General features: G+C 42.0%; 1 protein-coding gene across 2 annotated transcripts; it reads right to left on the reverse strand.

Annotated features, from left to right (window-relative positions):
- Window positions 1-58: 58 nt before the first annotated feature.
- Window positions 59-12,862, reverse strand: gnl1 (guanine nucleotide binding protein-like 1). Of its 2 annotated transcripts, none has more exons than XM_080472319.1 (12): window positions 12,631-12,862; window positions 10,046-10,171; window positions 9,736-9,872; window positions 9,461-9,612; window positions 5,944-6,015; window positions 5,459-5,651; window positions 5,174-5,272; window positions 4,870-5,052; window positions 3,877-4,055; window positions 3,465-3,651; window positions 2,499-2,639; window positions 59-2,413 (listed from the first exon to the last, which is right to left on the reverse strand). In XM_080472319.1, exons 3-12 carry the CDS (start codon window positions 9,809-9,811, stop codon window positions 2,148-2,150), a joined length of 1,548 nt encoding a protein of 515 aa, XP_080328445.1. In that variant the 5' UTR covers window positions 9,812-9,872; window positions 10,046-10,171; window positions 12,631-12,862; the 3' UTR covers window positions 59-2,147. The 2 variants fall into 2 exon arrangements, with proteins under 2 accessions (XP_080328445.1, XP_080328444.1); XM_080472318.1 differs by having other exon boundaries at window positions 10,027-10,171.
- Window positions 12,863-13,105: the final 243 nt, after the last annotated feature.

Raw genomic sequence — 13,105 nt, forward strand, 5'->3', positions numbered from 1 at the left:
TGCCCTTAAAAAAAATTATAAATTACAGCAAGAAAACAAAGCGAACAGCAGAGAGCTTCAGAGGATTATCACTTTTTTTTTATTGCAGAAAGCAGTCCAGTCATCATACTAGGAATGAAATGAGGAATGCAGCTATTACCCTGAACACACCTCGAGCTTTCACTCTCCGGTTGCTGTCAGTTTAAATATTCCCAGAGGATTGGGGGGGGGGGGGATAAAATTCACATTAACACACCTGAATCTTGGTTGTGTTTCTAACAGCTTGGTAGTGTTTAGTGCTTCCATTGTACCGGGGACCTGAAAATGACAGTATGCGGCTGCAGCGTGATGCATTACACAGTAACACAGCACTGTTTCCTCTGTGAACACACGCATGAGGTACTACAGCACATGATGATGATGATGATGATGATGTTGATGGTACAGCACTCAGGACTGCAGCAGGGCCGTCACACACCAAAGAGAGCGAGACCAGGACGGGCTGGTCAGACAGCAGACGGTCTTAACATTTCGGAGGACAGACAGGAGGTGTGATGGTATTTATAATGATGGACACACTAGAACCGCAGTGACCAGCTTCTCGATGGCAAAATATTAAAAGGAACAGTTTTCGCAAAGCTTATTTGCTTTCTGATGCGCGTGTTCAGACTGTCTGTAGAAAGCTGCAGTGAACAGCCTGTGAGCGCTGCAAAGCGCAAACATGGAACACAAAAGACCGAAGATGTCTGTTCAAGCTGAACGCCAGGAGAAAAAACAAGTTTAACAGAGCTGTGAACTTTCTCAATTAGTTCAAATTTACTTCAAATTAAAAAAAAAAAAAACTAATCAAGGAACGATATCAACCAGTAGTTCTAAAAGCTTCAACCTTTCTCTATCCTGACCAACAGTATATGATTCACAAACTTTAGGTTTACTATCCTCAAAAGATGTGCCACCAGAGAATAATGAAGAAAAAAAACAAAAAGGCTTTCTGGTAACGGTTACTATTAGGGGAGGCCATAGTCATAATCACAGCTCCAATGATTTACATGTTTGCAAATTTTTGTGCTAACAAACTGTTGGCAAGAGCTTTTCATTCACAGTACAAACACAACAGCATCAGTGGTTTTTAAACTTTCAGCCAGAACACAAACAAGTTCGATTATCCCTTTAACTTGTGAGGCAGATGGATCTTAGATGGCTCCGACACCAACAGCACTGCCTTTAACCGATGCATGTCACATGCTTCGTAAGTGGGGCCTGCACTAAATGCTTCGAATCTCTCGTCAGCATCAAATGAAAAATTGTTGTAGTAGTTAAAACACTACAGGTTAACGTCCTGAAACTGCCTCGTTCAGTAATACACCCCCCCGCCCCCCCCCCAAAAAAATACTGAAATAGTCAGCAAAAATACATCACTCTCAGATACAGTACAATCTAAATCAAAACCAAGTTCCGATAAATCATCCTTGCGGCTGAGTCACAATACTGGAAACGGGAAGAATCGTGTGTGAAATGTTGGTTTTGTCGGCTGGAGTTTTACAGTCTGAATCTCCCAGATCCCACCCGGCACCCTCTAGCCCAAGCGGAGACATGCCCTGGTCTATAAACAAGATTTAGAGACGAGTTCTTCAGTCTCCCGCTGCCCTGAGAGCCGCACGGCCGCTCGAGGGAATGACAACATCTCAACAGTGCATCCGATTTGTTCGCCCAGCCTTTCTTGAACTTTGGCATCTCAGCTATGAGGTCATTTATTGACGAAATGATTGAAAACCCGCACATCCACAACTCCAACGTTTGGGAATCTACTTTGTTCGTTTGTCTTGGAAAAAAAAACTCCATGCAAATAAAATAAAAAGAGGAACTCAAACCAAACCAAACCAAACCCATTCCTGGAAGCAACACTCAAGGAGAAGCTTCATGGATGAAGAAGCAGAGCAGAGGCACAGCATGAATACATGAATACGCTCTGTATAATAGAGGGGAAGGGAAACAAGCTCAATTAGAATAGATTGTGTTAATGTTCAGAGCAGGAAACGACAGAATGAGCGGAGATGCAAGAAAAATGAGGAGGAATGCAGCTTTGCGGGAAAAAAAACAAGGAATGGAAAATGCACAGGCAGGAAGAAGATCTTTTCATCTCCCCCCGGTCGTCTCTCCTGATATTATCACTCGCACTCGTTTTCCCGAAGGACGCTGTACATGTTGACAGTGAAGCCGGGCGGCTTATCTCCCTCTCGTCTCGGATGTCCAAATCCTTCATCTTCATCGTCTCCATCCTCATCGTCGTCTGCATCCCGGTCTCTCTCTTCCTCCGGTTCAGTGCTGGACTCTCCATCCTCCTCATCGTCCCTCTCTCCTGCGCCCCCCTCCTCCGTCAGCCTCCCCTGAAGACCCATAATCTCCGGCAAGTCCGGGTGGTTTTCCCAATGTTCTGCAGACCAGAAATAAGCCAAGAAATTAATTCTACGCACCAGGCATTCGCACTTCACAAAGGCAGCGAGCGGAGTCTCTCCCACCTCTAAGGCAGCTGTAGCCGGTGGGTCTGAGGCAGAGGCACAACCTGCCGTCGATCGCCAACCTGAGGAGACTATTAGCCGCACGGTAAACATCGTTGCGAGCTGCTTTCGCCGTCTTATAACCTCTCCTCTCTGCCCAAGCTGAAGAAGACACACACAAAAATAGAATGATTTCAGGAAATTAGCCATGTCCTGAATAATCTTCTGTAATGCAGAGATTGCCTGTTGTCTGTAAACTATTACAAACACATCAGTTAACCAGTCACATGTGAAGGAATGGCGAGGATGGCAGTGGTCTTTTGTCTTTAATCATTCAATTAAACTCAACTCACAGCAGCTGAAAACACTCCAAAAGAATCACGTGATGAAGTTATTCAAGTTTTTACTGAACTCTTTTTTAAGATTTAGGTTTATAGATTATATTTGGGGGCTCTTCTGGAGGTTTATATTCACAGTAGGTTGCCTGGGCCAGCTGGGGTATGTTCTTCAATATCAGTTGCAATAGTGGGAATTTGATATGCAATGCTTTTCAAAAGATAAAAGAAATGATTAAACCAGGTCTTTAAAATAAAATGAAATGAATACGGCTTACTGGTCAGTAGTTGTGATTTATACTTTGTTTAAAATCTTAATTTCTGTTCTGTCTTTTTTTTTTTTTTTTAAAAGACATTTAAGATTGAAAAATGGCATCATAACCTCCACAAAAATGAGTGCAGGGCCCAGTGGGCTGCAATAATTCAAGAATCGTAGCAGGGTTCATTTAATTCAGATCTGTCCTGACATGTGAGAACACGCCCCGAGAGTCTTGGCTTGGGTGCACTGCCCATTTAGGGATTTTGGCCATTTACTTCCTGCGGTTTAGATGTGCAGACGCACAAGTGAAGTCGGGGCTTTACTGTGCACATATGATTTCCAAACCATGAAAGGCAACAACCACTTACACGGTCTCACAAAGCATCGTCTTACCCTCACACACGTCCCAGGCAGTCCAGCCAGGCTCTTCGCTGGTCTGGTGTCCCTGCTGAGACTTGTTCTCTTCCAAGTTGGGGTGTTTGAGCTTCAGTACAGAAAGAAACGCCGTTCTCTCGCAGAGATAACCAACTGAGCTGTAGGGCTCCTGCAGCTGAGACACTGGATAGATGCCTGCCAGAATCTTCAGAAGAGAAAAAATAAAGAGATAAAAGGCGAGAAGAAAAAAAACAATTGAATCATTAGTAGAAAGAGTCAAAGAGATACAGAGGAACCAAACAGCCACGAGGAAGAAAACAACAACTGTGGAATTCATCAGTGCTTTGAAATTTGGGAACATATGAAATCAATATCACATCTTGCTTCATGTCTAAAACAATAACATCTGTATTTGAAAGTGGGGCTGTACCTGTAGCTGCTTGTCGACACGTGATGGGAAGACCAGCCCAGGGCAGTCACACAGTTTGACTGTCGGGGTGAGGTAGTATGTCTGAAAGTACTTTGTGTGGCCTGGGGTTCGAGACACGCTCACCACCTTCCTCCCAACCAGGCTGTTTATGACCGATGACTTGCCAACGTTGGGGAAACCTGGAAAAAAGAAAAGAGGAAATATGAAAACAGGCGCCTGGAAAGAATGGACTCAATTATTTGTATTGTGTTGTTATAGTGTTGACTCGTTCCATGGTCTCCTGGTCCTTTCAGTCTATTAACTTTGTCTTCTGAACATCACAGTAGACTGTGGATTGCAGGAACCTTTTTCTTTCCTTATTAAAATCTGATTTTAATAATATTGGGTAAGATTAGAGGCGGTGCGCCCAGTTATACAACTTTAAAAATGAAATCACTGGGAGTAATAAAATAACTGTGATAATCAAATCTGATGTATTTACAATCACTTCAGAGATGTAATCATTTGTAAAACTGATTAGGGGATTATGATCAGATTATGTTCATACATATGGAGTCCAAATTTACATTAAATGTTAAATATCTTGCCTTGTTGTACATGGTGAAGCCTAAGGTCTTAGCATTAGCTGTACTGTGAGTTTTTAACTTATTTTGTGTGGGTGGGTGAGGCCTAGAGGTTAGAGAAGCAAGCTTTTTTTTTGGAATCCCACAACTGGGAGTTTACCACTGCGGGTCCCTGAGCAGGGCCCTCGACCCCCAGCCGCTCTGGCCTGGATTGGATTGGTTAAATGCAGAAAACTAATTACTCCAAGGAGGATCAATAAAGTATCTACTTAATTAACATGAAATGCATCTCTTTTCTCCAGGGGTGTCTGTTCATCAACTTACTGCTGCTGTTCTTTACGGTTGTTGCTAACGTTGTGGCTACGTCACCTCTGTTCTCATTTCAGCATCTAAAGCGCTCTCTCGTCAAAGACAGAATTCAGACAATTACCTATGCAACCTATTGTGAGAACGCCATCTTTATAAAGCTCCTGTGATGGATTAGTCATCTCCATAGCACTGTCACTTTGATGTTCCACCAAAATCGATTCTGCTCCTTCGTCTGGTCCCCCTCCATCCACTCGCTCAGCAACAGCGTCTCTCTGAATCTTCTGCTCCCAGCTCAACAGGTCGACTGGGAAACACCAAGAAGTGGATTTTAAGGGGCAGTACAAACATCCAGATGGAAACAGCCGTGGAGAAAACCTAGTGGCTGGGCTGTTTTGACGGGAGCTGAAGAACAAGGAGACTTTTACCTCTTCCTGCTGTGATTTCCTGACAGGCCTTCAGGATATCTGTAGGACCTCCAGCATGACCCCAGTCTGCCTTCCTCCTCATCCTCTTCTTCTGAAGCACTAAGTATGACAGAAATGTGAGGAGTTATAATCACCCACCTTATTATAATCATACCTTTGCTGAAATAAGTTTCTCTCTTCTGGCAGGTCTATTTCAAGTCCCACAACTAATTTCATCTCACTGTGTACTCCCGCTCCATTTCCCCCCAGTATTTTTCTTTATACCTCCCCTTCCCTTCTCCTCACCTGTGCTGTAGGGCTGCCCGGGGTGGGAGGTGAAGCACACGAGCTGTAGGTGTGGGAACTGAGAGGCCATGTAGTGTTTCCAGGCGATCACTAGTGGAGGAGGACACAGGTCCGCTTTGTTCAACACCAGAATCACCTGCTTCTGTACTTCACCGGTGATGTAGTGATACAGAGCTGGAGAAAACTGCAGCACCTGGAGTTTTACACGAGGACAAACCTTATCGAGGTGCTTTCAACACAATCAGCGGGTAATGAAACATGAAAAATCCACACTTCTGAAAGATTTTTCATAAGAAATAAAACCACGAGCTTTTGCGTATAGTATGCAGAAATGACGTGCAACAAACACGTAACTAACCATAGAACTATGTCAGGGTGGTACACAGAAATTGAAGGCTTCATAAAGCACAGACCCTTGATTATAGCTCCATCTAGTGGGCAAACTCGGGTCAGCTAAAGTTACTTTTGCTGACTGGTTCACTTACCGGGTGCCTTATGTCAACAATGAGCAGGATGATGTCTGACATTTCCAAAACCCTCCACAGTTGCCTCCATGTCTGTGAGAAATAACAAGAAAATAACAAGGAGAAGGGATTTGGTTAAATATAGCAAAACCAAATAAAAGTTTCTATGAATTCATCATTTTTCACATTGTTGAATATTCATAATGTTTAAGTGAACCCTTCCTCAAACTGGCTATACCAATAGTTGATTACAAAAACAATGGCACATATGACTGTATTGTGGATTGTATTATTCATTCAGTTCTTTTTAAGTATTTGGCTTCAGCAGAGAGATGTTTGGAAAAAAAATCCAAAAGGGTCTAACTATCAAAATATCCCACTGCACATCATTGACTCAGCACCAAACAGCATTAATGTTCTGAAAAAAGGACAGGAAGAAAATGGTGGACCTAATTTCACACGGTGGACAGATTTCATACACTGAAGAAAAAATCAAAAGCTTTATTGTGGCCAGCCTGAGGCACACCTGTGCAATAATCCTGCCGTCACTGTGAGATCTTAGATCTTACCAAAAGTCTCATATCTTTGACTTCAGCTCGTGGAAAACGGGAGCAAAAACAAGTGCTGTGTTTATATTTTTGTTCAGTGTATTTTGATTATTTTGCTTAATGTACTGTACTACTTAAATACGATGAAATTCATCTTCAGTCATTAGGGTATAGCAACCTGTTTAGCGTATTAAGCTACACGCTATTTTTTCTCCCATCATTTTCATCCTCAGTTCCACTTAAAAAGCTATCAACTCTGGATCACCGAGAGCCACATATTACACCACCAGCTGCTCGAGCTCTGCTTCTGCAGTGATGAGGCTCCTGAGCTCAACCCACGCTTCGAAATTGAATGATCTGCAAGGTCCTCGGCTTTGGAAAACAGCATTACCATTTTCATCATCCGAGCCACATCGAACAATCACACAGCATGTAGATAAGTTATGGCGGCGCCATTTCCAGTGAAAAATAAGCAGGTGTGTGCTTTGAAATCCATGTAGGATACAACTTTTACTCAATAAAATATTCAAGTTTCTTTTTCATCTCAAAGCCATACGCTTAAAAGTGAGAGATACAAGTAAGCCTGCTGGGTAATCAATAGCTCACAGGCAATTCATTACCAACCAACATCCCGTCCTGCTGGTATCTGTTGTAAAAGCAGTCAGCAGGATTCATGAATACTGATTTTACATAGAACAAGTTCTCCCACGAACAAATTGGCTATAATACAATGAAAATGGTCCCATAGCTGAATACTAAATCTATTGGTCCCCACGAGAATTAAAACAGCAAAATTGAGGATGGAGAAAAACCAAAACACTTTTGTGCTAAAAGAGAATGTCAATCAATGGAAAAAATCCTGATTTACCAGAAAACAAGTGACATCTGAACTTGAATATGTTCTCTAATAGGAAAAAGTGGAGTAAATGTAGACGTGGTGTTTTCATTGGTGAAACAAAGGCTGGTAGATTAGATAGTAGTTGGCTGCTGTTCAGTGACTCCTAACTTAAAGCCTTCTGGTAAAAGCAGAGTAGTAGCGGGTGGCATGTTGTGTTAGGCGAGTTCTGAAGATGATGATGCCAAACTGAATTTAAGATCCCTTGAAGTTTATGAAGGAATCTGAGTGTTTAACATGGTAAAAAAAAAAAAGGTGGCGGCGGCATTTCAGTAATCATGGCGGAATACAACTAGAGCATTGACCAGTATTGACGTGCCGTTGGCAGTGTTGGATGGACGGAGGCCGTTGATATTCCGGAGATTGAACAAAACAGCTCTGGTGGTGTTGTTGATGTGGGATGTTAACGACAGGGTGCTGTCAAAGATTAGACCCAGACTCTTGACTTGAGGGGAGAGATGATCAGTAGAGCTCTAAATATTTGATGAAAAGCTGTCAGATTTACAGAGTGCTGATTTGATGCCTACAAGAAGAATTTCCATTTTGTGAATGACACCAGTGATGAATGGGGAAAGGAAAACAAAGTTTGATAAGGTTTGCATGCAGCACTTCTGTATGATGTTGGATACTTCATTAATGGTTGGAAGATCGAAACTAGAAGGACGACCAAGAAGAAAAGCAGGAATGGAGCAATATTTAGAAGTAACAGTGTTGACTGGAGGAGATAGGTGATGATGAATATTTACATTTTTTCATAGTGAAAATGTCCAACTTGGATATTGTAGAGGGTGGTTCAATTAAAGGGCAGTAAATGTGTTGGGGGACTGTAGCGTATTGGTCAGTGTGGCAAACAAACGTTAATTTATTTCCTTCAGCAGAGCAGATGAGAGCAATGCAATTTAGCGTTGCGAATGGCATCTTTATACTGCAGTAGATGGTTTTGGTACTTGGGAGTAGTGACTCCAGTTTTTCTAGAGTCAGTCCAGGTAGCGTCAGTCAAATGTAAACAAGTGGATTTCCTGGGTTTAACTCCACTTGTTAATAAGGTGCAGAGCATGTGATGCGAACAGACTAGAATTGAAGGAGTAGGCTCTATAGACTTGAATCCAAAGGATGCAAGTGAATCACATATCACAAGACCCCCCCGACATCCAGAAGCAGGGGCTTGACAGGTGTAAACAAAGCCATGTGGAGTGGACAGGTTGAGCTCAGTATGGTCATCAGGCTGCTGCGACGTCATCCCACATCTCAGTGAGGCAGAGAAAGTCCTGTTTATTGTAGTTCACTAGATAATGAATGAGATGTCCTGTGATTGTGAGCGAGTGGACATTAAGCTGCTCCATAGAAACGCTGCACTTGCTGGCTACAGTGACAGTGGTCACAGCTAGCCTCAGCTGGAATTGAGCGGCAGTCCGGTCCACTGGGCTTTCTGAAAGGGCGTCGGCAGTTGCATCACAGCGATGGTATCTGGTTGGCGTTGTTGGTCCGTTAGCTCCGCCTGGATCCCCCGTGGACATATTTCTCTTGTGGTAGCGGCGCTGCTGATGTTGGAGAATGGCTGGTGGGAAGCAGGTGCTGAAGCTTTCGACTAAAATGTTCCGCTGCACTAAGTCACAATGTTAGTAACACAGGCTGGAAGACGGAGAACAAACCTGACGAGCAGAGCCCACAGGAGCAGTTTTCTGTACTGCCACAGTGGAGCCAGGAGCTGCAGCTAACATGAGCCCCAACCATCACTCAGTGGCAAAACAGTTAAGCAAGGAGCTCATAGTACTTTGTATCAGGTACACCCCATAAAAACATGAATAAAACAGTGTGCGGCCTGGTTGGGAACAGAACTTTGAAAAACTCAAAGCTGCCCTGAGTTCAACCTCAGAATACCGATTAAAAAGTGCTGGGTCCTAGATTACTTCTGCTCTACAACACCAAAACAGCTCGGATTTCACGAAAGTACTACACCTTAATAGAAGTTGAGAAACCACAGTCAGAAAGACTAAAACCAGAGTTACAAAATTTCCCCATGGATGATGGGAAAAACTTTATGGTTTAGTAGGCTTAAAAACTCCTATAGAATATAATAAACTCACTACATTACCTCCAGATTGTGCTCAAAGTGGCTGAGAGAACCAGGCGGGTTTCTGGAGTGCAAGTCATCCAGGTACTCTCTGTACGACTTCTCCTCCTTCCTCAGCAAGCTCTCTCGTGTCATCTCATAATTCCAGGACGGTCGCCGTGGGAAACCAAGACCTGAAGGCGAATAATCAAGTTTGAGTGCGTCACACAGTGACCCACTCTATTAGCCCACTCTGCTAAACTGTCTGACTTAGTTCAAGAGCGTCATGTGGAAGCCATTAGGGGAATCACCCAGACCTTTCTCTGTGGGATAGATGTCATTGATGTCAACCTCAAGCTCCTTGTCTGAGACTTGTTGCAGCACCTTCTCCATGGCCAGCTTCTTTCTCTTCTCCACATCCTCTTTACTTTCTTTCTCAAAGTGAAGTCGGAACCTGAAGAGTAAGACAAGGCTATCAACACCCCGAGCAAGAAGATTTCACTTTGTCACAATAAAAGCTGATTGATATTGAGATAAAATTAATAGACTTTCTCAGTGCAGGATCGTTCATAAAATTCTATACAACACCACCAACATTGGCAACTTACCTGTTTGGGTCATATCTACCTTCTCTGCCGAAGGGTTGCTGATTTATTCTTCTAATGTCAGTGGTCTCACTGTCTGAGGTATCGGACTGACGGTCTCCTCGTTCCACGCTGGCATTGCGGCTGCTGGGCCCAGACCCTGTGTCACCTGGATGTGAGAGTAAAGGTCAGGGATCCCAGAGAAACAAAGCTGGACATAAACACAAACCAATGTAGTATATACTCCAGGGATATCAACTAATCTAACATAATATTTGATTAGTTTTTTACTAAATGAGCACCAAAATGTTTTCTTCCAGATGATTGTTTAGTCGTTTACTCATCCGTTTATCAGAATGCTTTCAAAAAAAGAGGCAATAGTTTTTTGGTGTGTTTTTATTAATGAATGAAAGTGAATGAACAGAAGGAAGCACAGTAATGAGGTTACTCCTTGTCTCCCAACAATATTAGTTTGTGCTTTCTTGACACAGTGTGTGAAGAGGAAGTTTGTTGTTGTTGTTCTAATCATCTTGAAGAATTTGAAGAATAAACCTCAGACCTTTTGTAGATAATACAAGTTTGATATAATCCTTCCATCTCATCCTGTAACCACAAATACACACTGCTGTGGCCACACTATCACTCCCAGGTCCTGCTGTTCTTCTTTACACAAAATACAATTCGGAGTAGCAATGGCTATATCTTTGTTTTGGTGGTGTCTGTTGTAGAAATGATTTGAAGGCTATTGCATGCCATTCAGACTGTACTACTAGAAGGCTAAGTGGCACCTTCACCTAAACGTTTGACAAAGTACTACATTTGTATGTAAAAACATACATACAAAGATAACACCAAATGTAAAATATCTTTTAATCACACCAGCAGCCTCGTGGTACTTTACACGATCAGTCATATTCTCCTATATATAAAACCTGCCTTAAAAAGTGCTCTCCCTCCACTGCCCCAAAACATTTCCCAGCATGGACAGGCACAGATGGAAATTAAACCACCAACTTTGGACTTGACAAACAACTCGCTCCACCTCTAAAGCTTCAGCCCCCCATTTGTGCTGAGAAATATGTGAGACGACATTGCTTTCTTTAAAAACTAAAGGAACAACTTTTATATAAAAGTATCATTTGTCCTACTCATGGTAAAGTGGAGTCAGAATGACTTGAAAATGCAATATAATATTCTCAACACATTTCTCTGACACTGTTGGTGGTTTACTGTAGCTGCCACACAGTTTTTGGCGTTAAAAGACAAGCAACAGTCATACTTGTAAAATATATCAAAGACATGATACATTTTATGCCGGTATTCCAGCAAGCCATCAAATTTCTAAACGTCTGTACTGAATGTTTGTGATATAGTAAACTAAATTCACTTTATTTAAATTGTTCTGAACTCTTACTATTACGAAAAGTAAACCTTCTCTGAAATCATACTTGCAAAAACTAAATGAAAGGTCAAATTAGATATAGCAGATCTTAATTTACGTTTGCTGTGGATTGTGTTGACAACGTACAGAAGACAGTTTACAATACGTGAATTACTGTGTGCCGTTTTAGAATGCAGCAACATTACTGAAGGATAGCCCAATTCATTTTTCTTAAGTATGATGATAATTAAACCATTTGACCAGATATGCAAACACACTAGGAGTAGCATGACTGGTCTTATATGAAATATATGTCAAGCACACGAGCAATTTTAAGCCAACAACTGTTTGACATCACTGTTTGATTGATTTATTGACAATGTCCTGCAGCACATCCTCAGTCAGTTCAGTCAGTTCATCACTGCATCTGGGATTGTTTGAAGCTGAAAAGGTTCTCATTCATGAACTATGAAAACCTCCCAACCAGCCAGATGTAAATGGGGTCAGATATTGGGATGTATTTTCACAACACAGAAAATAAACTGCAAAGCTTTCAATTGGTCACCAATGCCTACCCTCTAAATATACTGATTTAAGATCAATTATAATTAATTCTCTTGACAGAAGCATGTGGAAATGATGGAGAAGATGTTTGAGCCTCTAAAGAGAGAAACAGATGAAGCCAAACCTCAGAACAAGTGTTTCCTGGCTAATCAAGAATGAAGCTCACTTAGAAACAGCGGCCTTGGATGGACAGGGAACCCATACAGGTCTTTTATGAATTTACATTTCTGGTTTGGATCTTTACTCAACCACTTTAAACACTTGCTTTGAGACTTACATAACTGACTTTAGACACAACTCCGTTATAGAAACATGAAGCATGTCAAACAAATCATCATTGTCCACATGAAGAATTACTGTCCCTCAACGTTGCTATTTTACACCAAATCAGGAATTATTTGACTCATATATGCTGCAGTTTCGTATTACTAAGAGCTTGTTAGTCCATTTTAGTCACGTCTGAAGTTATATCACACCGCTTCATAACACGCTGCAATACAGAAACATACGCGTTTTTCTGGGTTGATTTAAAGGGCCAAGACTATACTTTAACCCTGAAACGTTGCTTAACGCTACACAGACACACGGATGACAGAATACTTTGGACACTGAATAATATTTAGCCGTGGAGCACGCTCCCACAGCTAACTGTTAGCATTAGCACGCTAATAGCATTCTGTTACCTCTCTTTCTCTCCCGTTTGACCTGCAGTTGTTTCTTCTTCTGTTTGTTACTGAATGGCTTTTTCCGTGGCATATTACAAAAATAAGATCGCTGGTATTATTAATTACAGCTATAAACAACGCAACGCTTCCAAAAAAATAAAATAAAGCGTCTCACAGTTTGCTTACTGACGTTATTTACATGGGTGAAGTTTCTCGACTCCTACACTTTTTCAGTGACGCCATATCCACTGCAGACTGCGGAGAATGGCGGACCGAACCAACTTCAGCTATCCACGAAACTGACGCTTTTATCGTTTGGGCTTTAGTTAAAGCACCCCATTACATTGCATTACATTATACAGCAATAACAAAAGCCCAGTTTTGGACAGTATGTGAAAATATATCCTGGAATGATGGCGATACTAACCTCCACACCCATGACACACTTGTGGTACAGTCCATTTTTGTAAACACCTCAGTTTTGCACATTCCT

The sequence above is a fragment of the Lipophrys pholis genome (genome assembly GCF_963383615.2).
Source record: "Lipophrys pholis genome assembly, chromosome: 9".
NCBI lineage: Eukaryota > Metazoa > Chordata > Actinopteri > Blenniiformes > Blenniidae > Lipophrys > Lipophrys pholis.

Bases quoted from the DNA above. Each gene is read 5' to 3' on its own strand.
- gnl1 (XM_080472318.1), bottom strand. From the start codon at position 12,703: ATGCCACGGAAAAAGCCATTCAGTAACAAACAGAAGAAGAAACAACTG. The intron at 10,172-12,630 runs GTAACAGAATGC...TCTCACATCCAG, and splicing joins CAAACGGGAGAGAAAGAGAG to GTGACACAGGGTCTGGGCCC. The intron at 5,652-5,943 runs GTAAGTGAACCA...GTAAAACTCCAG, and splicing joins TTGTTGACATAAGGCACCCG to GTGCTGCAGTTTTCTCCAGC.